The 26,703-nt window shown below is 43.6% G+C and overlaps 1 protein-coding gene across 2 annotated transcripts in view; it reads right to left on the minus strand.

The window, feature by feature from the left end:
* The window catches only part of nek7 (NIMA-related kinase 7), a 342,924-nt gene extending 316,534 nt beyond the window's left edge, over positions 1–26,390 (minus strand). The window contains exon 1 of one of the 2 annotated variants that reach the window (XM_068037696.1): positions 26,201–26,390. Coding sequence is in view for 1 of the 2 variants with exons in the window: in XM_068037695.1 (XP_067893796.1) it covers positions 25,705–25,723 (19 nt within the window). In the remaining variant the exon portion in view is untranslated. Of the gene's footprint in view, positions 1–25,704; positions 26,156–26,200 lie in introns of those variants that run through there. The other variant, XM_068037695.1, reaches the window with a different exon arrangement.
* Positions 26,391–26,703: the final 313 nt, after the last annotated feature.

The raw sequence follows: 26,703 nt of genomic DNA on the forward strand, positions 1-26,703 counted from the left end.
TGAGACGCAGGGCCAGGCGATGTGTTGTACCTGCATGATGTGGGAGCTGGTGGACCCCATTGTGGTTCCTTGTGACCGCCTCTGGAGCAAGTGTTGGCTACTCGAGGAACTCGGGCTCAGATTTGATGAGCTGAAGTCTGAGCTTCGGACACTGCAACACATCAGGGAGGGGGAAGAGTTACCTGGACAGTGTTTCAGGAGACAGTCACCCCCTTAGATTAACTACCTTGAATTTGGCCAGTGGTCAGGGACAGGAGGGTGTGACTATGAGTGAGGCAGGTAGAGGGATCCAGGAGCTAGTGTTGCAGGAGACTCAGCCCTTGTCCTTGTGCAACAGGTTCGAGATTCTTGCTCCCTGTGTGGACGAGAGCAGGGACTGTAGGGTGGATGTGCAAAGTGACCATAGGAACATGGTACAGGGAGCCAATCAAGTGGGTGGAGAAAAGAGAAATGTAGTCATAATCGGGGATAGTATAGTTAGGGGCATAGACACTGTTCTCTGTGGGCAGGATCAAGAGTCCCGAAGGCTGTGTTGCCTACCTGGTGCCAGGGTTCGGGATATCTCATCTGGGCTGCAGAGGAACTTGGAGTGGGTTGGAAAAGATCCAGTTGTCGTGGTCCACGTAGGTACCAACGATATAGGTGGAACGAGGATAGAGGTTCTGCTGAGGGAATATGACCAGCTCGGGGCTAAATTTAAAAGCAGAACCAAAAAGGTAATAAGCTTCGGATTACTACCTGAGCCACGAGCTAATTGGCACAGGGTCAATAAGATTAAAGAGGTAAATGCGTGGCTCAAAGATTGGTGTGGGGAAAAATGGGTCTGAATTCGTGGGACACTGGCACCAGTACTGGGGAAGGAGGGAGCTGTTCCGATGGGACAGGCTCCACTGAATCATGCTGGGACCAGAGTCCTGACGAATCGCTTAACTAGGGCTGCAGATAGGGCTTTAAACTAAATAGTGGGGGAGGGGGGGGGGGGGGAAGGAAGGTTCAGTTGCATGGAAAATTAGGCAGTCAAAGTTAAAGGAGATGGTAGGAGTGCAGGTTAGTGATGAGGCTGATGGTTACCAGAAAATAAAAGGAAGGGACAGAACGTGTGAACGTCATATTGCACTAAGGAATCGTACAAGAGTAGGGAAATTTGATAATAGAACAAACTTAAAGGCTTTGTATCTGAATGCATGAAGCATTTGGAATAAAACAAATGAGTTAACAACGCAAATAGAGACAAATGGGTATGAGTTAGTGACAGTTATTGAGGTGTGGTTGCAGGGAAACTAGGTTTGGGAATTGAATATCCAAGGGTACTCAGTATTTCAGAAGGATAGATAGGCAGGAAGGAAAAGCAGGTGTAGCTTTGTTTGCAAAGGAAGAGATCAGTGCTGTAGTGAGAAACGATATAGGCACTGGAGATCAAGGCGTAGAATCAGTCTGGGTAGAAATAAGAAATAGCAAATGAAAGAAGTCCCTGGTGGGAGTAATCTATAGATCCCCAAAACAGTCGTTCCGCAGTGGTGCACAGTATAAACCAGGAAATACTGGGGGCTTGTAAGAAAGGTACAGCAATAATCACGGGTGATTTTAATATGCATATAGACTGGATTAATCAAATTGGCAGAGGTAGCCTCAAGGAAAAGTTCACTAAATGTATCAGAGATTGTTTTTTGGAGCAATATGTTGTGGAGCCAACCAGGGAGCTGGCTATTCTAGATTTGGTATTGTGTAATGAGGTGGGATTAATTAATGATCTCATAGTTCAGGATCCTCTAGGGAAGAGTGATCATAGCATGCAAGAATTTCAAATTCAGTTTGAGGGTGAGAAACTGGAGTCCCACACTCGCGTTCTGGAGTTGAACAATGGTAATTACATAGGCATGAGATTTGGCCCTCGTGGACTGGGCAGGAAGACTAAAAGGTAGGACAGTTGATGAGCGGTGGCAGGTGTTTAAGGAGATATTCAATTCGTCCCAACTAAAATATATTCCGGAGAGGAAGAAAGATTCTAAGAGGGGAAAAAAACATCCATGGCTAAGCAAGGAAGTTAAGGATAACATAAAGACAAAAACTACGGCATACCATATTGCAAAGGCCAGTGGCAGGCTGGAAGATTGGGAAACTTTTAAAGATCAACAAAGGGTTCCTAAAAAGTAAAAAAGGAAAGGTAAATTGTGAAAGAAAACTAGCGCCAAATATAAAAACGGATAGCAAAAGCTTCTATAAGTATATAAAAGGTAAGAGATTAGCTAAAGTGAATGTTGGTTCCTTGGATGATGAGATTGGGGAGTTAATAGAGGGGAACACAGAAATGGCGGAGAAACTAAGTCAGTATTTTGCTTCAGTTTTCACAGCGGAGGACACTAGTACTATCCCAATAGTAACGGGTAACGCAGAGGTTATAGAAAGGGAAGAACTTAGAAAAATCAACACCACTAGGGAAAAAGTACTGAGCAAACTATTGGGATTGAAGGTAGACAAGTCCCTAGGGTCTGATGGCCTACATCCTCTGGTCTTAAAGGAAGAGGCAGCAGAGATAGTGGATCCATTTGTTATAATATTCCAAAATTCCCTGGATGTGGGAAGGGTCCCAGTGGATTGGAAAAAAGCTAATATAATGCCCTTCTTCAAAAAGGGAGGGAGGCAGAAAGTAGGAAACTACAGACCAGTTAGTTTAACATCTGTCGTTGGGAAATTGTTAGAATCCATTCTTAAGGAAGTAATAACAGGACATTTAGAAAGTTAAAATGCAATCCATCAGAGTCAGAATGGTTTTATGAAGGGCAAGTCATGTTTGACTAATTTGCTAGAGTTCTTCGAAGCTGTGACAAGCAAAGTGGATAATGGGGATCCTGTAGATGTAGTATATCTGGACTTCCAGAAGGCATTTGATAAGGTGCTGCATAAAAGGTTAACACACAAGGCAAGATCACATGGGGCTAGGGGCAATTTATTAGCTTGGATAGAGGATTGGCTAACCAACAGGAAACAGAGAGTTGAGGTAAATGGGTCTTTTTCTGGTTGGCAAGAACTAACTAGTGGGGTGCCACAGGGTTCGGTCCTTGGGTCCCAACTATTTACAATCTATATTAATGACTTGGATGCAAGGATAGAAGGTACTGTAGCCAAATTTGCAGATGACACTAAAATAGGTGGGATAGTAAGTTGCAATGAAGAAATAAGAAATTTACAAATGGATATGGATATGGATAGGTTAGGTGAATGGGCCAAAATTTGGCAGATGGAGTTTAACGTGGATAAGTGTGAGTTATCCGTTTTGGTTGGAAGAATAGAAAGGCAATTATTACCTAAATGGAGAGAAACTTCAGAGTGCTTCGGTGCAGAGGGATCTGGGTGTCCTCGTGCATGAATCCCAGAAAGCTAGTGTACAAGTACAGCAGGTGATAAGGAAGGCAAATGGAATTTTGACATGTATTGCTGCAATTGAACAAGGCATTAGTGAGACTGCACCTGGAATATTGCATACAGTTTTGGTCCCCTTACTTGAAGAGGGATGTTGTTGCATTGGAGGCAGTTCAAAGGAGGTTTACTAGATTGATTCCAGAGATGAGGGGTTTGTCTTCTGAAGAGAGCTTGAGCAGTTTAGGCCTTTACTCTCTGGAGTTTAGAAGAATGAGAGGAGATCTAATTGAGGTATATGATGATTAAGGGGACTGACAAAGTAGACAGAGAGAGGATGTTTCCTCTTGTGGGGCAATGTAGAACAACAGGTCATAGTTTTAGGATAAGGGGTAGCAGATTTAAAACAGAGATGAGGAGAAATTACTTCTCTCAAAGGGTCGTGAGTCTGTGGAATTCACTACCCCAGAGTGCGGTGGATGCCACAACATTGAGTAAATTTGAGAAGATAGACAGATTTTTAATTAGCAATGGGTTGAAGTCATGGAGAACGGGCAGGAAAGTAGATTTGAGGCAGAGATGAGATCAGACATGATCGTATTGAACGACGGGGCAGGCTCAAGGGGCTGAATTGCCTACTCCTGCTCCTAGTTCTTCTGTTATGTTCCCGACTGGTGTTGGAACTACACTCATCCAGGCAGAGAGTATTCCATCACACTCCTGACTTGTGCCTTGTAGATGGTGGACAGGCTTTCCGGAGTCAGGAGATGGGCTACTCACCTGCTCTTGTAGCCACAGTATTTATGTAGCTGGTCCAGTTCAGTTTCTGGTCAATGGTAATCCCCAGGATGTTGATAGTGGGGAATTCAGCAATCGTAACGCTTTTGAATGAAAAGGTTGAGGGGGGGGGGGGGGGGATGGTTAGATTCTCTCTTGTTGGAGATCGCCATTGTCTGGCACTTGTGTGGCGCAAATATTATTTGCCACTTATCAGCCTAAGCCTGAATGTTGTGCAGGTCTTGCTGCATATGGACATGGACTACTTCAGTATCTGAGGAGTTACAAATGGTACTGAACATCGTACAATCAGCCAACATCCCCATTTCTGACCTTATGATGGAGGGAAGGTCACTGAAGAAGCAGCTAGAAATGGTTGGGCCTAGGACACTACCCTGAGGAACTCCTGCAGCAATGCGCTGGGGCTGAGATGATTGGCCGACAACAACCACAACCATCTTCCTTTGTGCTAGGTATGACTCCAACCAGTAGAGAGCTCTCCCCCCCGCCCCCCCCCTACCAAGATTCCCAGACTTCAATTTGGGGGATTTCTGGAGTCTGAGAGTCCTGAGGAAGAAGTGGGCCCATAGATACTGCCACAAAACATCCACTGTCCACTCTGGCCTGTACCTGGCCTGTGATGCCTGTTCTCAAACCAGAGCCAGTATTTTTCCTACAACATTCAACTTTAAACTGTATTTAACAATTGTTGCTACTATTATTGTTGATAAAGCGGAAAACAGAACAAAGAACACCAGCTTTTCGTCAAAAATCAGTTGGGCGGTTGTGGAGGTGGGTGGGGGGGGGGGGGGTAGGTAGGAATGACACTGGATGTAACATGCCCACCATACCAGAAGCACAGACAACACCCGCACAGCCAAAATGAAGACTCAAGGCCCTGCCAAAGGTTAAACATTACTATGCAAAATTCAACTGCCACACTTCTAACAAGAGTTGGGCCAATTTATGGATATTGATGCTATTTGTCCATTTTTGATTGCTAGTTTTTTTGAACATTGTGATTGGTGGTTTTCATTCTCCCTTGCTACCTGCTGATTTAAACAGGTAGCTAATGTATATTTAAGATTTATTGCTGTTTTATGAATGTGAAATTTCAGCCGATCACATAGTAGAAGTTTGCATATCAGAAGGTGTGACAATGAACATGTGACAGATAAGAAATAGGTTAGACTGTCTTGTTTTAATATCATACCAGCTTATCTTGCTGAGCTGGTCCCAAAAAAGAGACAAAATCAAGTGTGTGCTTCAGGTGAAGTTGAATCAGAAAGCAGGAAATCATTGACCTTGGACACAGCTGTAATTCAGCTCCCATTTTGAAGGAGTATATTGTCCTTATCTTTAATGCAACACAATAACAAAATGTACACCAACTTGGGAAGCAACAACAACTAGTATTTATATAGCATGATTAACGTAGTAAAACGTCCCAAGCTGCTTCACGGGACCATTTGCAAACAAAATCTGACATTGAGCTGTTAGGAGATGTGACCAAATGCTTGGTTTAAGAAGTGTCTTTAAAGGAGAGAAAACTGGTACAGAGACAGAGGTTTAGGGAGGGAAGTCCAGATCATAAAGCCTTAGCAGCTGAAGGCACAGCCACCGAACACAGAGTAATTAAAATCGGGAATGCTTAACAGGCCAAAGCGGAAGCAGCGCAGCAATCAGAGAGGATTGTCGGGCTGCAGGAAATTACAGAGATAGGGACAGGTGAGGCCATGAAGGGATTTGAAAACAAAGTGAGAATTTTAAAACTGAAGTGGTGCTTAACCAGGAGCCAATGTAGGTCAGTGAGCATAGAGGGAATAGGTAGGCAGGACTTGGTGCAAGTTAGGATATGGGTAGAACAGTTTTGAATGAGCTTAAGTTTATGCAGGGTGGAAGATGGGAGGCCGGCCAGGAATGCATTTGACGAGTAAAGTCTGGAGGTGACAAAGGCATGATGAGGGTTTCAGCAGTAGATGAGCTGAGGCAGGGGTGGAGTTGGGCAACTTTACAGAGCTGATGGCACAGACATGGTCAGAAGCTAATTTCAGGGTCAAATACAACACCAAGGTTGCGAGGGACAGGGCTGTAGTCAGTGGTTAAGGAACGGAGTTTGTGGTGAGAACAGAAGGCAATGACTTTCATCTTCCCAATATATAGTGTTACAACCAAGGCAAGAGGAGTGCACTGTTAATTTAGTCCCACTTCACCACAGGTCACAACATAAATTTAAACTTTCCCACTTACCTAAACAATCATTTACTCTACTTATCCCCCAAAATAAAGCACACCAACCAGGTTTCTTTAAAAAAAAACGTAATTATCCGTTCCCAATAAGGAAGTAAAGGTACACGCGAATTGAAATATTAAAGCCCCTTATTTATCCTAGCCCGCACACACAGGTTAACCAGGAAAAAAGGGATTTTTGTTTACAGCTGTTACAAAAAAATAGAAGGAATTAAAAAAATACAGATCGAAAAGGTATGCAAGTCCTTTGTTTTAGCGAGGTGTCCCAAAGGCGAATAGATGGCTGTCAATGGAACCTTCCCAGAACTTCTTTCCAGGCGATGTTGATGACCAGTCTGGTCAGGCTTCCAACAGTTGCAATACAGAAAGCTCCAATTTAGGCTTTACAGCAAGAAACAGCAACAGGATCTTCTTAGGTCTTATAGCAGCAATACAACAGTAAAGGTTGCTTCAAATACAGGAGCAAATAGTAAAACTTGATGCAGGGATTCTTCAAAGAGAGAAAGATATCAGCTGTCTTCTCCTAGCAGGCACAAATCAACTCCTTCCTTCTGTTTTCAGGCCTAACATCAACTGGCTTTTTTTTTTAAAAACAGTTCAAATGGAAACTAACTTTTTCCAGAAACAAGTCTTGTGACATACATAAACCTTGGCTTGTCATTCCTTTGCAAACATCCTTTCAGAGGCACAAGCACAACCCCTGCTATTTTTACTTGAAATCAGATGCTTTCCAGTAAGACTTGTTTACTAGCCAACCTTCTGTTACCCAACTCCTTTGTTTTTTTAAAACAAAGTTCAGCAATCTCCAAATGACTCAACATCCAAAATTCAACTGTAGGGTCTTTAAAACATATTTTACAAAAGAAACGGAAGCAATCTCATAACAACAGTCGGAGGAAATTGATACTCATCCTGTACTGGATGTCAGACAAGTAGTCTGACAATTCAGAGACAGTGGAGGAGTCAAGAGAGGTTTTGGTAAGTAGAGCTGGGTGTTGTCAGTGTACATGCAGAAGAACTTGACATTGTGTTGTCAGATGATGTCGCTGAGGGGCAGCATGTAGATGAGAAATAGGAGGGGCCAAGGACAGATCCTCGAAGGCCATCAGAGGTAACACTGCAGGAGTGGGAGATAAACCACTGCAGGTGACTCTCTGGATATGACCAAACAGCTAACAATGGAACCAGGCAAATGCAGTCCCACCCAACCAGATGTCAAAGGAGACACGTTGGAGGACGATGATGTGGTCAACCGTGTCAAAGGCTGCAGACAGGTCGAGAAGGACAAGGTGGAACAGATTACCACTGTCACAGTCATATGAGATGTTATTTGTGACTTTGAAAAGAGCCATTTCAGTACTTTGGCAGCAGCAGAAACCTGAAGGAGGGATTCAGTTCCAGGAAAGATGGCACAGATTTGGGAAGCGGCAGCCAGTTTTAAGACTTTGGAGAGGAAAGGAAGGTCAGTTGGAAGGGTCAAGGGTTGATTTTCTGAAGAGGGCCTGGTGACAGCAGATATGGAGGGGAGGGGTATAGTACCTGATGAGAGAAAACTATGAACAATATCAGCCAACATTGGAGCCGGGAAGGTGGATAGTCAGCAATTTGGTGGGAATAGGATTGAGGGAGCAGGAGGTGGGTCTCATTGAAAAGATGAGCTTGGAGAGGGAATGATGGGAGATAGGAGAAAAACGAAAGAAAGATGCGAATTGCAAAGAAGTCAGTGAGCTCCTTGCACTTGTTGCAGGTGAGGGTGGAGAGGCAAGGGACAGAGGTTTAGGAGGCCGGTTTGCCGTAGAGAAAAGAAGTTGGGTATTACTTTGGCATTCCTGGATGACCCTGGAATAGTGAGCAGTTTTGGCAAAGGAGAGTAGCACCCAAGAGTGCTTTTGAAATAAAGATGCTAATTTTAAAATTGAGCCGTTGATGGCCTGGTAGCCAAAGTAGATCAAAGAGCACAGAGTGACGAGTGAACAGGAATTGGTGCGAGTTGGGATATGAATAGCAGAGTTTGGAGGAGTTAAAGTTTATGGAAGATGGAAGACAGGAGGCTGGCTCATAGAGCATTGTAATAATCACATCTAGAGGTAACAAAGACATGGATGAGGGATTCAGCTGAACCATGGGTGGAGATGAGCGATGTTATGCCATAAACTCTTGACAGGATATTGACTAGGGTTGTGCAACATACATCCCAGGGGCCAGAATCCACAGATGTAAACTATACCCAGCCATTACTCCTCCTTGCTTTCTGGTTTCCGCCCTTTCCTTGAATCGAAATTTCAAACTTGCCTCCACTTTAGATTCAAGCGCCAGGTACAGTAGCTGCTCAGAGGTCAAACCCAACGCTGCCAGAATGTCAGGCAGCTTGGTGGGCAGCGACAGGTTTATCAGGACCCGGCTCCCACATGGCTGTGCCCTGTGGAAAGGCTGCATTCACAGCCTGCCACTATTAAGCACATTAATGGCAAGGCCGGTGGGTGGAGAACTTGGGGAGCGGATGGAACAGGGGACACAGACAGGTGGGAGGTTAGAGAGAGACAGACAGACAGATTGGGGGGGAAAGAGAGTGTGACAGATGGATGGGGGGGGGGGGAAAAAAGAGACAGACAGATGGACAGGGGGTGGAGGGGGGAAAAAAAAGAGAGATCACTCCTGACAGATGGACACCTATTCGGAATACTCCGCATCGCCACCCAAGTGTGCGGCCAGAGTTTCAATACTTATGCAAGCAAAAATAGGGGGGTCAGGGAGAGCCCGGGCACCAGAGGGAGGCGCAGAGAGAGAAGGAGCAAGCGGGGGGGGGGGGGGGCAGAGAGAGAATGAATGGGGGGGAGGGGGAAAGAGAGAGGGAGACGAACGAGAGAGAGACAGAGACAGCGAAAGGGATCAAGATCACTCCTGACAGATGATTTTCTATCTGGAATACTCCGCATCGCTACAAGTGTGCGGGCAAACATTGACTACCTGTGCAAGCAAAAAATGCCAGATATCTCACTAAATCAGTGTCCTACATAGTGAGGAGAAAGTAGGTCAATAAATTAGTTTGCTCAATTCAAGCTTCTTCGTAAAGATACACATTTGTTGATGTTTTGATTAGTAGCAAGATAAATTTTTACTGTCTTTATCTTTCCAAAATTCTCTCACTGGTCCCCTACTTAAGACAAAAATTGTCATGTGCCCCCCTGACCCCACCCCATGCAAAAAGTTTGGACAACCCTTGTCCAGAGATAATTAGGATACAATAAACAAGACATATTCTACGTGGACTAAAAAGAGTGTTTAAAATAGAACCTCAGCATCCTAAACCCTTGATAAGTACATCCTTGTAATTAGAGATGCCATTAGGTATATCATGGCACTGTTTTTGTCACCACCACTGACTGTTGGCAGCCACACGTGCGCCATGCGCGCCAGGTTCCACCCCTCAAATCAACCCACCAACTAATCAAAACGGTCCGGACAGACAAAAAAACAAGTATTATCAATAGCTCCCCAAATGAGACATACTTTTTTTCCCTGCATGCTACTCCACTGCATAATATCACTGTGGAAAGCTCTGCTTCAGCTGGATCCATAATGCTGCAGCCAGTGGAGCTTAGTGCTTTTCCCACACTATTATATCTTTTCAGCAACCCACACAATTTTAACAATTATGACAAAATCAATGGGTAGCACCAGCTCTGAATTTTAATGCATGTTTTGCATAGGTATTAGATTTTAATACACTTTTAGCTTCCTGGTTGAAATCATGAGCACTGAGTGCTGCATAAAGCAGTCTCGATCTTGTACGATCAAAAAATCAAGGACCAGAACACCACAGACGTGAAAACTGCTGGTTTGAGAAATGGAAATGTCTCACGCATGCAGCAAGGGGTCTTTCTCCAGTTTTAGATTTGTGTATTGTTTGGAGGAGAGCGCGCTTTACCAGATATCTTCCCACAGTACCTGACACAGAAGTGCTTGATGTCAGCACAGGGTGCCAAAAGTAGAATGTGTTCCATTCCGCAGCATGAACATACCGTACCTTATTGAGTTGTTGCGCTGTGACAGCTGAATGTTGAAAACATTTGTATGTGCATTGTGTAGTGATAGAAAAAAAAGCAGGATTTCTGACAAACATTACTTTCCAGACCACACTTCTTGCAATATAGTGGATGTGTCATGCCAAACAAGACATGTACTTATTTCCACAAGTGAATTACAAGTCACTTTATAATTGAAGTGATTTACTAATTCTCACTGATGAATCCAATACCTCCCTATTCTCACCACACAAATTTTTCACCAAAGAGCTTCAAGATCACATATCATGTACTCAAAAAGAACTAAAAACCTAGGAAAATGAATCCTTCTTTTGTCATCACTTAACATGTGCATGTCCCTGTACCAATGTTCTTCATCATGTGCCGTAGCTACTGCTCAATGATTTGGGAAAAAATGCCATGTGTAATAACCAGGTGAGTATTACAAAAACAATCAAATCACTATGCTGTTGAATATACAATAATGCTGCCATATTAAAATGCTTTAGCCAACAGGTTTACTTGCAATGACACTAAAGTGATAACTGTTTTCCAAAACCAGTAGACCCCAAATCTGGTTCAAATGGTACAATGTTTACAAACTCCTTGCTCAGCATGATAGAGCCTCCCTCAAATGGCTCGGAACGCATACTGTCCATCCGACTGCTCACCACCTCTGGTCCAGTACACCTACTCAGCATCTATGCTCCAACACTCTGTTCCGCACCTGAAGCTAAAGACCAGTTCTATGAACAACTCCATAACATCATTAGCAGCATCCCCAACACCGAACACCTATTCCTGCTGGGGGACTTTAATGCCAGGGTTGGGGCCGACCATGACTCATGGCCCTCCTGCCTTGGGCGCTATGGCGTTGGAAGGATGAATGAGAACGGGCAGAGACTGCTTGAGTTGTGTACCTATCATAACCTCTGCATCACCAACTCGTTCTTTCACACTAAACCCTGTCACCAGGTTTCATGGAGGCACCCAAGATCACGTCGTTGGCACCAGCTAGACCTCATTGTCACAAGGCGAGCCGCCTTAAACAGTGTTCAAATCACACGCAGCTTCCACAGTGCGGACTGCGACACCGACCACTCCCTGGTGTGCAGCAAGGTTAGACTCAGACCAAAGAAGTTGCATCATTCCAAGCAGAAGGGCCACCCGCGCATCAACACGAGCAGAATTTCTCACCCACAGCTGTTACAAAAATTTCTAAATTCACTTGTAACAGCCCTTCAAAACACTCCCACAGGGGATGCTGAGACCAAGTGGGCCCACATCAGAGACGCCATCTATGAGTCAGCTTTGACCACCTACGGCAAAAGTGCGAAGAGAAATGCAGACTGGTTTCAATCTCATAATGAAGAGCTGGAACCTGTCATAGCCGCTAAGCGCATTGCACTGTTGAACTACAAGAAAGCCCCCAGCGATTTAACATCCGCAGCACTTAAAGCAGCCAGAAGTACTGCACAAAGAACAGCTAGGCGTTGCGCAAACGACTACTGGCAACACCTATGCAGTCATATTCAGCTGGCCTCAGACACCGGAAACATCAGAGGAATGTATGATGGCATGAAGAGAGCTCTTGGGCCAACCATCAAGAAGATCACCCCCCTCAAATCTAAATCGGGGGACATAATCACTGACCAACGCAAACAGATGGACCGCTGGGTTGAGCACTACCTAGAACTGTACTCCAGGGAGAATGGTGTCACTGAGACTGCCCTCAATGCAGCCCAGCCTCTACCAGTCATGGATGAGCTGGACATACAGCCAACCAAATCGGAACTCAGTGACGCCATTGATTCCCTAGCCAGCGGAAAAGCCCCTGGGAAGGACAGCATTACCCCTGAAATAATCAAGAGTGCCAAGCCGGCTATACTCTCAGCACTACATGAACTGCTATGCCTGTGCTGGGACGAGGGAGCAGTACCCCAGGACATGCGCGATGCCAACATCATCACCCTCTATAAAAACAAAGGTGACCGCGGTGACTGCAACAACTACCGTGGAATCTCCCTGCTCAGCATAGTGGGGAAAGTCTTTGCTCGAGTCGCTCTGAACAGGCTCCAGAAGCTGGCCGAGCGCGTCTACCCTGAGGCACAGTATGGCTTTCGTGCAGAGAGATCGACTATTGACATGCTGTTCTCCCTTCGTCAGATACAGGAGAAATGCCGTGAACAACAGATGCCCCTCTACATTGCTTTCATTGATCTCACCAAAGCCTTTGACCTCGTCAGCAGACGTGGTCTCTTCAGACTACTAGAAAAGATCGGATGTCCACCAAAGCTACTAAGTATCATCACCTCATTCCATGACAATATGAAAGGCACAATTCAACATGGTGGCTCCTCATCAGAGCCCTTTCCTATCCTGAGTGGTGTGAAACAGGGCTGTGTTCTCGCACCCACAATTTTTGGGATTTTCTTCTCCCTGCTGCTTTCACATGCGTTCAAATCCTCTGAAGAAGGAATTTTCCTCCACACAAGATCAGGGGGCAGGTTGTTCAACCTTGCCCGTCTAAGAGCGAAGTCCAAAGTACGGAAAGTCCTCATCAGAGAACTCCTCTTTGCTGACGATGCTGCTTTAACATCTCACACTGAAGAATGCCTGCAGAGTCTCATCGACAGGTTTGCGTCTGCCTGCAATGAATTTGGCCTAACCATCAGCCTCAAGAAAACGAACATCATGGGGCAGGATGTCAGAAATGCTCCATCCATCAATATTGGCGACCACGCTCTGGAAGTGGTTCAAGAGTTCACCTACCTAGGCTCAACTATCACCAGTAACCTGTCTCTAGATGCAGAAATCAACAAGCGCATGGGTAAGGCTTCCACTGCTATGTTCAGACTGGCCAAGAGAGTGTGGGAAAATGGCGCACTGACACGGAACACAAAAGTCCGAGTGTATCAGGCCTGTGTCCTCAGTACCTTGCTCTACGGCAGCGAGGCCTGGACAACGTATGCCAGCCAAGAGCGACGTCTCAATTCATTCCATCTTCGCTGCCTTCGGAGAATACTTGGCATCAGGTGGCAGGACTATATCTCCAACACAGAAGTCCTTGAAGCGGCCAACATCCCCAGCTTATACACACTACTGAGTCAGCGGCGCTTGAGATGGCTTGGCCATGTGAGCCGCATGGAAGATGGCAGGATCCCCAAAGACACATTGTACAGCGAGCTCGCCACTGGTATCAGACCCACCGGCCGTCCATGTCTCCGTTATAAAGACGTCTGCAAACGCGACATGAAATCGTGTGACATTGATCACAAGTCGTGGGAGTCAGTTGCCAGCATTCGCCAGAGCTGGCGGGCAGCCATAAAGACAGGGCTAAATTGTGGCGAGTCGAAGAGACTTAGTAGTTGGCAGGAAAAAAGACAGAGGCGCAAGGGGAGAGCCAACTGTGCAACAGCCCCAACAAACAAATTTCTCTGCAGCACCTGTGGAAGAGCCTGTCACTCCAGAATTGGCCTTTATAGCCACTCCAGGCGCTGCTTCACAAACCACTGACCACCTCCAGGCGCGTATCCATTGTCTCTCGAGATAAGGAGGCCCAAAAGAAAGGTACAATGTTTAAGTAAACTGGTTAGAATTGTAAGTCCTCAACAGAGTATTGTGGCTGGCAAACCAGTTTTCCCTTACATTGAATAGATAGATGGTAATATATGTTAATTCTTCTTCTCTTCTTTGGCCTCCTTGTCTCGCGAGACAATGGGTAAGCGCCTAGGAGGTGGTCAGTGGTTTGTGGTGCAGCACCTGGAATGGCTATAAAGGCCAATTCTAGAGTGATATACTCTTCCACAGGTGCTGCAGATAAAATTGGTTGTCAGTGCTGTTACACAGTTGGCTCTCCCCTTGCTCTTCTGTCTTTTTTCCTGCCAACTACTAACTCTCTTCAACTTGTCATTCTTTAGGCCCCGCATTTATGGCTGTCCGCCAGCTCTGGCGATCATTGGCAACTGACTCCCACGACTTCATGTCGCGTTTGCAGACGTCTTTAAAGCGGAAACATGGACGGCCGGTGGGTCTGATACCAGTGACAAGCTCGCTGTACAATGCATCCCTGGGGCTCCTGCCATCTTCCGTGCGGCTCACATGGCCCAGCCATCTCAAGCGCCGCTGGCTCAGTAGGGTGTAGACGCTGGGGATGTTGGCCGCCTCGAGGACTTCTGCGTTGGAGATACGGTCCGGTCACCTGATGCCAAGGATTCGCCGGAGGCAGCAAAGATGGAATGAGTTGAGACGATATGCTAATTAGGATACAATAAACAAGACACATTCTACGTGGACCAAAAAGAGTGTTTAAAATAGAACCTCAGTACCCTAAACCCTTGATAAGTACATCCTTGTAATTATTAAACATTTTTAAGAACAGATACATTTTAAGCTGCCTACAAATGCACAACACAATAACGTGGTGTGTAGAAAAGAAAGAACAACTGAAAATAAATTTCTACCTGAATCTTGTGTTGGTAGATGGGCAAAATTTCAGAAGTCAACAGCAAATCTGCAGAAGTTTGCATTTTTTACATTTTTGATATCAACAGCATGTAAAACTGCAAGGCAATGATTCCACATTGGACATGAAGGAACGCATTGGAATATACAAGTGTAATCTGATTTGGATCAGCTGTTTTTCTCATTACCAGTTGCTGTACGGGATTCTCATTACTTCACAGCAATAACTCTGAGCTAAAACAATTAAAAGGTTTTGCAATTGAATGAAGCGGAGTATAATGGGGTTTTTAAAATGGTTATGTTGAATCATAACCTTTTTTATTTTAAGATATTAGCTACTGTACAAAATTAAACAAGGTAAATAAAAATCTGAACTACTGGAGCCTCGTGTTAAAACTTGGCAAAAGCATGCAGTTTTCAAACAATTGTATTATTACTTTTGGACCACATGGAAGTTATCAGGTCTTTACAACTTGAACAGTATTTTATGACTGAATAGGTGTCTTACACTGATCAATAAGTTCCTTGCTATTGCAGTAAAAACACAGTGCTAATCATAACCATCTATTAATCTATTAAGAAGCTTACTTTTCTCATCATTGAAAACAGATAAAACAGCAGCTCATCCTGTAGCACCAATGGCTTTAAAGAATGGTCCAGTGCTGGAACACATATCCTCAAGCTATTTCAAAAACTAAGCTTCAACCTTCTGTTTTAATGAGTTCTTGGTACCCTACGTAGGATCACTCACTATAGCCAGAGCCACTCATTTACACAGTGGCTGGAAAAGTCAAATTCTGTTTCTATTATGTGGAACTCTAGGCTATGTACCAATGTTCTGAGCACTGTGCTCTTTCAATTATGTGCGTTTTCCTACAAAAAGTAGAAGCCACTAGCCTTCACTATGGCTTATTGTATGTCAATGGACTTAGGGCTTTCAACTTTCTGATTTAATTGATAAGACTAAGAAAGCAGAAGAAAAATTGAGAATTGATGTTTATTTGAACAATATTTCTAAAACCTAATATAAATAAAATAATCTTAAATGCTAAGCACCAATGCAACAGGGATATTTTAGTTTCTTACATTATTGGTGGTGGTGTGTTACTGATTGTTCCTCCAGACATATTGGGCAGGTTAATTAGCATTTACATACAATGCTTCTATTATAAAGACTTTCATTTTGCAGTGTACATTTAATGCCAATTTTCACTTTTAAACAATGAAGAGGCAATCGAAAGCACTGGTAAAAAGTCAATTTACTAGAAATGCAAAATGGCATAAAAATTATACATTACAAAAATTGAATGCAAAAAATCAGAGATCCAACTTATTTTAGGACAGCTGGAACACTACAAAACTATAACAATCTGGTACATCAGAATTATCAGCACCAACATTTCATTTTAACTAATTATTGAGGTGAATAGCAAAGTCATCTCGAATACTCAGCATATCTGAATTAGGTCATTTAATTTTTCCTCATTCAGACTCATGTGCCAAATGGGTCAGGGTTGGGAGAGAAGTACGACTGTTCATGCATGTTTGCATTTTCAGCTTTACCATGCAGCTGTTAAGTATCACCCCAGTAATGCCTAGAAGGAAAATCTGGCAGAAAGCATTGAAAAGCCCTCACAAAACCCACGAGATTTTCTTTTCCTTGATCTTAATGGAAGGAAAATCAGTTGGGATCAACATGTGATCCATCTACCCAATTTTTGTCTCAGGCAGTGAAGTTGAAAATCCAACCCCACAAAGTTGCTATGCTGAATCCCTTTTGTGAATTACAATGTACAGACATAAAACACATCTGAAAGAGAGTTAAATTCCATGGACATGTTCAAGCCCAAAAGAGGATTGACTCAGTTGTATGCAGATTCTTCGAATCCAAATGATCAATTCAATGCCTAAAGGGAATGAAATAGCATGTACACAGATTTTCAGACGGTAGCTTGTTAGGAAAATTCAGGTAGCATGGGGGAAATGCAGCAGCGTCGATAGAAAGGTAGTTGGCAAACAGGAACTAGAGATAGAGGCTGCTTAGACGGAAGAAGTTAAAAGTGGTGTACACTCAGGAGTCTGTGCTGTTGTCAACTTGTACATAAATATGATTTGCACGTGGTTATGGAAAACAGGGAGTCTCTGAATTTGCTGACAACATACATGTTTACCAAACAGCAAAGATGACTAAAGATGATTTTAGGAAGACGTAGACAGATTAGCTGAATAGGCAGACAGATGGCAGATGTAATTTAATGTGGGATAAGTGTGAAGTAATACATTTTGGAAGAAAGAGAAAATCCTTGCCTTTGTATCATGACTTCAGGGCATCCAAAAGCACTTCAAGACAAATTAATTACTTCTGAAGTGTAATCATTGTTATAGCATGGGAAAAATAAGCAATGGGAGTATAAATGTAATGGAAAGACACTGAAAAGCGAGACTGAACAGGAGCCGCCAAATTAAAATACATAATTCCCTGAAGGTGAGCATAAATAGATTAAGTTATACAAAAGGCCAAAGGAATTTGAGTTTTTTTCTAAATAAAGGACACCGTGTACAAGCATAAAAACGTAATGATGAATTTAACCAGTATTGGTAAGGCCACAGTTAAGGGATTATTTAAATACAAGTTTGTTCCAATGCAAAGCTGGCAGCATAACTCAATATTGCCACACATGCCACAATATTTCCATATCAACCTTGCTTGACTGATACTTGGAAAAATTATAACAGTATTAGAATATTTAAAAAACTCAAACAAAAATCACAAACGCTCCCTTTAAAATTAGTAATTTAGTGTTACAAATGCCTGCAAGACATTTACCTCCACATAGGCCTGGACCTCTCTTTGGGAACTGAAGCTGGAGTTCTGCTTCAATCCCACAGTTGATCACTTTTCTGTAGGCCTTGAGCATTCAAGATTTCCTGCTCTTGTGGCAAACTGACTACCAAATCAACTGCTGGCTCTCAGGCTCAATAATGAGAACCTCCCTGGTGCACTGCTATGGCAATGGCTTGAAAGGAAAAAGGAAGGGAGGGAAGGGGAATGACATGTCATCAAGCATAGCAGTTAACTTGTACATGACAAGCACCCACAAACAACAACTGACCAGATGATCTGTTTTGGCTGAAGGAAGAATGCTGGCCAGGACACTAGGAGAACTCCCTGCTCTTCTATGAATAGCACCACACAATCTTAGCATCCACGTCACAGGCTTGGTTTAAGATTTCATCCAAAAGGCGATACCTCCAACAATGCAACACATTCTTCTAACAAAACTGAAATGACAACCAAGATTACATTCTCAAATCTTTAATGCATCTTGAATACACAATATTCTCACTCAAAGGCAAGAATGATACCAAATGCACCAATTGGACAGTTTTAGCAAAAACTATAAATCTGAGAAAAATAAACAGTTTTTTTTCATAACGGTGTAATGAACAGAGCAAAAAAAAAGCTTTGGAAAGATGATAGGTAAAATTTTAAAAAAACATCTTGAGCCATTAATCAAAATCCATGGAAGATAGAGCAAAGGAAGTATATTTTAAAACTAGTTCGTAGCAGTTTTGGGAAGTTACTTAAGTCCAAAGCAAGTTTTGTAAAGTTGGAGACAAATACCAACAAATGTAGCTATGCAGCTTAAAGTATCAGTGAAATCTTCACCTTATTTCAGTAATATATCAGTACATTTACCATATTACAGCAGTCGCTAACAGCTGTCATATGTATGCTGTACGACTGGTGAGCACAATAGACATTAGTACATATTGTATGTATTTGTAACCCTAATCCATGATTTACATCCAACTCTGGAGGAATTTCTGAAGAGGTATCTGTATTGAAAAACATTAATATACATTTAATAACAGCATCTATGTTAGAAATGAGCATTTCTAGCTTTGCTATTTGGTTAGTATTTTATCAATTTTCTAACTCCTTTGCATATATTTATCAAAATTTCATGCAGATCTGATTTCTAAAACCAACTAATAAAATACCAGAGTCTCTAAAAAAAAAGTGCAAGAAAACAAGGAGTACAGCTGCAGAAACCAAACAACAGAAATTATTCCAGTGTTATTATACCAAAAAAATTCTCAAAGAGGAAATGAGGTTCCTAAAGAATGCAACTAGGGCTAAAACAGAAGATGAACTAATTAAACTTACTAAATGAGTGCTCCCTGAAACTATGTTCTGGAGAAGATTCTAGAAGCATGGCAATCAGCAAGTTCGACAACTAAACTTGATAATTTTGATTTCACTCAACTAATGGATTCAAAACCAATAATTCCTAAGAAACAGGCATTTGACACCCAACGATATCAAGTGAGAACAAGAATGAAATCTACTTGGTGCTGACAAGCATGAAGGAAGCAATAAAAAAATAAGCGTGATCCCACTGGACTGGAAACAAACCGAAGTGGTGCCAATTTGGCAAAACGGATAACACATCTGGTTAAAAACAGACCATTCAGTCTTACATCAGTACAGGCAAAATACCCCAGTAATAGAACGGATTAGAAATAAATTCAAGGTTACTCATCTGAAATTAACATAGTAAGTGGCAGCCAAAATGATTTTCGAAGGCCCAAATTATATCTGACCAACCTCCTTAATTTTGAGGAAGTGACATTTCAAGTGAATATTGGAAACCCTATGATGTATATCTTGACCTTCAAAAAGCCTTTGATAACGTTCCACAAAGAAGGCTGCTATACACGTTTAAGGCAGTAAATATTCTATGTAAAATTTGGATATAGATAAGGAATTGGCTGACAGAGGGCAAGCACGAGTAAATGCAATGACATCAAGCTAGATGGATTGGATCACGTGTCCCAGGAATCACTGGGAGAGCCCCTAGTGTTTCTAATCTAGATTACCAACCTGGATTCAGAAAGACATTGGAAAGTCAAGTTTGCAAACAAATTGTGGGAGGGAGCAAGCACTACTGTCGACTGAAGCTGGCAAAAATCTAAAAAAGGACTGAGGCAATATATGCAAATAGAAAAACTGTGGCAGATGAAATTAATACCAATAAGTGCACAAACTTACACTTTGAAAGAAAAGTGCAAGATATATCTAAATAGAATGATACTGAAATAGTTAGGGGATAGGCTGAAAGAGTTCAGAGAATGATGGCAGACTCACCACTGACCATGTCCTATTCCTGCAGACCTGCAACCAACAAATCAAGCAGAACACGGAGCAAAATAAAAACAGAAAATACTGGAAATACTCAGGTCAGGCAGCCATCTGTGGACAGAGAAACACAGTTAACATTTCAGGTCAATGACCTTTCATCAGAACTGGAAAGAAATAGAGATGTAGCAAATTTTAAGCCAGTACAGGGGCAGGGAAAAGGCAGCAGGAATAGAACAATAGAGGTGGTCTGTGATAGGGTGGAAGGCAGAAAGGCTGTCCCTGCCTCTGTACTTACTTAAAACCTGTTATATCTCTAACTTTTTTCCAGTTCTGATGAAAATTTGGCCTGGATTTTCAGGTCAGCAGCAGCGTGATGGCACTATGCCCACAGAAACTATCAAAACTAAGTTGCTGCAGCACCTATCATATGCACATAAGTAGAATTTTCAAGAAATTTGAATAGAATGTTAAAAAGTTATAAATTTAATTTAAAAAGGCAGATAAATATTCAGAATTGTTCCCACAGCTATTTTGACAGTTGAAATCATCCTTCCAGTACCAATGCACTCATTAAATATTTTGTGAACTAACAGAGGAAATTCTTTCCGTTTAGAAACACCAGCCCTAAAATGTTGTGGCAAGAAAAATCTGTTATAAGTGGGCAAATTTCACACCAGTACCATCCTTGCCCTTTTAATGTTGTCACAGAGCTAGAGAAAATCCTCTGGAGTAACAGAGAATGGCCCATCGCAACTTTGTCATTTTCGCACACTTAAAATTGCTGGCACTTTCACTGGTGTAATGACGGTGAACCCTGACAGCTTCACCGTCATTACCACCATAAAATTGAGCCATCAACTCTCTTTCTCTCTCCACAGACACAGCCTGACCTGCTGAGTATTTCTGGCATTTTCTGTTTTTATTTCAGACTTCCAGCATCTGCAGTATTTTGCTTTTGTTTCACAATACTGAGTGATGTCGACAAATCAGGAGAGTACAGGTCTGAGGCCATTATGTTGAAACTGTAGGAAACAGGCTCCGTAGAGATATTCAGTTGTTGCATTCCCCCAGTCTATCCTAGAGCCCTGCAAGTTTATTTCCCTCAAGTGCCTATCCAACTTCCTTTTCAAATCATTGATCGTCTCAAGCATTTTTTGTTAATTCATTTATGGGATGTGGGCGTCACTGACTGTGCCAGCGTTTATTGCCCATCCCTAATTGCCCTTGAGAAGGTGGTGGTGAGCTGCCTTCTTAACTGCAGTTCATGTGAGGTAGGCACACCCACAGTGCTGTTACGAAGGGTGTTCCAGGATTTTGACCCAGCGACAGTGAAGGTATGGCGATATAGTTCCAAGTCAGGATGGTGCGCGACTTGGACGGGAACTTGCAGGTGGTGATGTTCCCATGCATCTGCTGGCCTTCTCCTTTGAGGTGGTAGAGGTCACTGGTTTGGAAGGTGCTGTCTAAGGAGCCTTGGTGCGTTGCTGCAGTGCATCTTGTAGATGGTACACACTGCTGCCACTGTGCGTCAGTGGTGGAGGGAATGAATGTTTGTGGATGGTGTGCGAATCAAGCGGGCTGCTTCGTCCTGGATGGTGTCGAGCTTCATGAGTGTTGTTGGAGCTGCACCCATCCAGGCAAGTGGAGAATATTCCATCACACTCCTGACTTGTGCCTTGTAGATGGTGGACAGGCTTTGGGGATTCGGGAGTTGAGTTACTCGCCGCAAGATTCCTAGCTTCTGACCTGCTCTTGTCGCCACGGTATTTATATGGCTACTCCAGTTTAAGTTTCTGCTCAATGGTAATCCCCAGGATGTTGATAGATACTCCAACAATCACAGCATCTTCCTTTGCACTAGGTATGACTCCATCCAGCAGAGAGTTTTCCCACTGTTTCCCCACTGACTACAGTTTTACTAGAGCTCCTGGATGCCATACTCGGTCAAATGCTGCCTTGATGTCAAGGGCAGTCACTCTCACCTCACCGAGTTCAGCTCTTTTGTCCATGTTTGAACCAAGGCTGTAATGAGGTCAGGTGCTGGGTGACCCTGTCGGAATTCAAACTGGGTATAATCGAGTAGGTTATTGCTAAGCAAGTGCTGCTTGACGGCACTGTTGATGATGATTGAGAGTAGACTGATGGAGTGGTAATTAGCCAGGTTGGACTTGTCCTGCTTTTTGTGTACAGGACATACCTGGGTGATTTTCCACATTGCCGGATAGATGCCAGTGTTGGAGCTACACTGGAACAGCTTGGCTAGGGATGCGGCAAGTTCTGGATCACAGGTCTTCAGTACTATTGCCGGAATATTGTCAGAACCCATAGCCTATGCAGTATCCAGTGCCTTCAGTCGTTTCTTGATATCACGCGGAGTGAATCGAATTAGCTGAAGCCTGACATCTGTAATGCTGGAGACTTCAGGAGGGGACCGAGATGTATCATCAACACGGCACTTCTGGCTGAAGATTGTTACAAAAGCTTCTTATCTTTCGCACTGATGTGCTGGTCATCCCCATCATTGAGGATGGGGATATTTGTGGAGCCACCTCCTCCAGTTTGTTGTTTAATTGTCCACCACGGCTGGATCTGGTAGGACTACAGAGCTTAGATCTGGTCCGTTGGTTATGGGATCGCTTAGCTCTGTCTATTGCATGCTGCTTACGCAGTTTGGCATACAACTAGTCCCAGGTTGTCGCTTCACCAGGTTGACACCTCATTTTGAGATATGCCTGGTGCTGCTCCTGGCATGCCCTCCTGCATTCTTCATTGAACCAGGGCTGGTATCCTGGCTTGATGGTAATGGTAGAGTGGGGGATATGCCAGGCCACGAGGTTACAGATTGTGATGGAGTACAATTCTGCTGCTGCCCCACAGCGCCTCATGGATGCCCAGTTTTGTATTGCTAGATCGGTTCGAAATCTATCCCATTTCACATGGTGATAGTGCCACATCACATGATGGACAGTATCCTCAATGTGAAGGCGGGACTTCCTCTCCACAAGGACTGTGCGTTGGTCACTCCTACCAATACAGTCATGGACAGAGGCATCTGCGGCAGGCAAACTGGTGAGGACAAGGTCAAGTATGTTTTTCCCTTGTGTTGGTTCCCCCACCACCTGCCGCAGACCCAGTCTAGCAGCTATGTCCTTTAGTACCGAGCCACTCTTGGTGATGGACATTGAAGTCCCCCACCCAGAATACATTTTGTGCCCTTGCCACCCTCAGTGCTTCCTCCAAGTGGTGTTCAACATGGAGGAGTATTGACTCATCAGCTGAGCGAGGGCGGTAGGTGGTAATAAGTAGGAGGTTACCTTGCTCATGTCTGACCTGATGCCATGAGACTTCATGGGGTCCAGAGTCGATGTTGTGGACTCCCAGGGAAACTCCCTCCCTACTGTCCACCACTGTCCCACCACCTCTGCTGGATCTGTCCTGCCAGTGGGACAGGACATACCCAGGGATAGTGATGGCAGTGTCTGGGGCATTGTCTGTAAGGTATGATTCCGTGAGTATGACTATGTCAGGCTGTTGCTTGACTAGTCTGTGGGACAGCTCTCCCAATTTGGGCACAAGCTCCCAGATGTTAGTAAGGAGGACTTTGCAGGGTCGACTGGGCTGGGTTTGACGTTGTCATTTCCGGTGCTTTGGTCGATGCTGGGTGGTCCATCTGGTTTCATTCCTTTTTATTGACTTCGTAGCAGTTAGGTACAACTAAGTGGCTTGCTGGGCCATTTCAGAGGGCATCTAAGAGTTAACCACATTGCTGTGGGGCTGGAGTCACATGTCGGCCAGACCAGGTGAGGACAGCAGATTTCCTTCCCTAAAGGGAATTAGTGAACCAGATGGGTTTTTACAACAATCGACAATTGTTTCATGGCCCATCATTAGACTAGCTTTTAATTCCAGATTTATTAATTAAAATTCAAATTCCACCTTCTGCTGTGGTGGGATTTGAACCTGTCACCAAATCAATACCCTGGGTCTCTGGGTTACTAGTCCAGCAATACCACTACGCCACCGACTCCCCTCATAGCTTCCACCACACTCATAGGCTGCGAGTTCAAGGGAAACAAATGATACATATCAGAAGACTGAATTACAAGGAAAGCTTCAAACAAGAATCTCCAGCCTTGAAAACAAGCAATTAAAAAGGATAACTTAGAGGTTTATAATATACTCAGAAGTGGAAATATTTATCTTGAGCTCTATTCCAAATTAAACCATGACTTCAGGATACAGGTACAAAGCAGTGAAAGGTAAGCTCAAGATTGCTGTTAGGAAGCATATCTTAATGCAAAGAGTGATCAATATCTGGAATGATCTTTAAAAGGAAAATGTGCAGTATTCATGTTACACGTTAACACAGGTCTACAAAAATATCACAGATGAATGGATTGTATTGCAAACTTAACCTGTTTCTGGCAGACCTACTTCAAATATAGTAGTGGGTGAGTATAAATTTCTGAAATGGTAGGAAAATATCAATAATGCCTTGCACATTCAGTTCATAAGATGTTAATGAAATCTATACATTGCCCATTAAAACATCCAATTACAATCGTTGAAATGACTAGAAAAGTGTTCAAATTTCAAAAGGTGCATCAATGCAAGGTCACAAAGCAAAACAGTTTAATAATGGAATTTAAGAATACACTTTTTAAAAAAGACAGAATTCACAAACAATACTTAAAGATCAAGGACAAGTCCGAAGACAAACTTGAAAAAATATTACACAGCATTAGACTACGGAGATGCATGAAAACATAGTTTGGCAATATTTGAAGAGGTGGCGTAAAAAACAAACTGCTCAAACAAATTCTGGAAGATACTCCTGTACATGCTGAGAGTGTCACAAATTATCACTGGCTTTTTCAGCCAGTTGAGGAACACTCCCCCCACCCCACACCCCTCCCTCCAAACTATAAGCAGGAAACGTAGAGCTAATTTATTCCACTGGAGTAATTACAATCTCCAGTATTAGTCACAAAGTAAACATTTTTTTTTAAATCAGAAATTATCTGTAAGGCTTTTCATGTTCCTTCAGAAGCAGCATACAGATAGTAATTGGCTCCAATTGGCTTTTTTCAAGAAATGACAACTACTTTTCTTAAATGGTTATGCCATATCGTCATGTTGACCATATCAACAAAGTGCTCAAAATGTGAATGTGGATACATACATGCACATTTAAATCAAGAAATATAGGAACACAAGTAGGCCATTTAGCCTCTCAAGTCTATTATGCGATTCAATGAGATCATGGCTGATCTGCAACCTAACTCCATATACCTGCCTTTGCCCCATATCCCTTAACAAAAATCTACTAATCTCAGTTTTACAATTACCAATTGATCTCGCATCAATTACCGTTTGCAGAAGAGAGTTCCAAACTTCAAACACCCTTTGCGTGTAGAAGTGTTTTCAAAAGGAATGGCTCTATGGGCGTTTGGGCAAATATTTCAGAAGATTCCCATCACTTAATCCAGCAGCCTAAGTTTCAGACATTTTTCCACTGTAAACAGTGCTTACAATTATACTTTCACAAATGTGAACAGCTTATTCGCCATAAAAGCTGAACTTAACCTCGTAAGCACAAAATATACAACGTGACAGCTTACTTAAACCAGACTTTGGTGAACGACAAAATAAAATTACAGGGGAGAGAAAAACAAAAATTCCCACCATCTGAGAAGCTGCTCATTTCACAGCTCCAAATTATCCCCGTGACAACTTTGTCCTTTGAATCAGAACAACTTGCTGCTGGAAGGCAGCGGCCTGTCCAGCAACTGACGCGTTCGCCAGCCAATCGAAAAGCGGCCTTTATTTGGCAGACACTGTACACAACCAATAGGGGGACAAGAGAGGCAGGATCGAGCTGCCAGCAGGTTCGGTTGCTCCTCGGGTGAGCGCTGTCTCCAAGTAGCGCGCGTTGGTTACGGTGCAGACAGAAAGAGTGGAGCCGGGGCCAAGAGCGAGTTCGATGCTGTGGCCAGGAACTGGCTGGGCCGCTTCAGCCCTAATTCAGAGGAAATGTTTCCTCTGCGGGTTGGAGGAGGCGAAGCGGTCAGTTAAAACTTAGGCCGGAGGGACGGGGGAAAAGCACCGTGATCGTAGACGATGACAGTTGCCCGCCCCAGTTCCCTACCCGCAGCCTTATCCACGAGCTCCATGTCCTTACCAGAAAGTTGCAGCCTTCGCTGAAGAGGGTGGTGGTGACGACGGCGTCGCTGTTGTTTCTTCTCTGGCCACCCTGTCTGTGTCTGCGCGTGCGGCCGGGCTCGGGAGCTCGCGCGTGCTGATGTCAGTGCATGATCCGCGCGCTCCTTTCCAGTCGTACCCGCGTCGCCATTGGCTGAACCCTCCCAGCATTCCCCGGGAGGGGGCGTGGCAGCGGGCGCTGCTTCTTGCTGATAGTGTTTACGCTGGCTGTCCCAGTGAGCAATTCACCCAAGGCATGCCTCTGTCTTTTTCCCATAACCGTGTGTATTCTTCCTTTTCAGATAACTATTTAATTCCCTTTTGCATGTGTCCATTGAACCTGCCTCCATCACACTCTCAGGCAGTGCATTCCAGATCCTAACCATTTGCTGCGTGAAAAAGTTTTTTCTCATGTCACCATTGCTTTTTTTTGTCAATTACCTCAAATTTGTGCCCTCTCATTTTTGATCCTTTCACGAGTGG

The sequence above is a fragment of the Heterodontus francisci genome, chromosome 8 (assembly GCF_036365525.1).
Source record: "Heterodontus francisci isolate sHetFra1 chromosome 8, sHetFra1.hap1, whole genome shotgun sequence".
NCBI classification, from domain to species: domain Eukaryota; kingdom Metazoa; phylum Chordata; class Chondrichthyes; order Heterodontiformes; family Heterodontidae; genus Heterodontus; species Heterodontus francisci.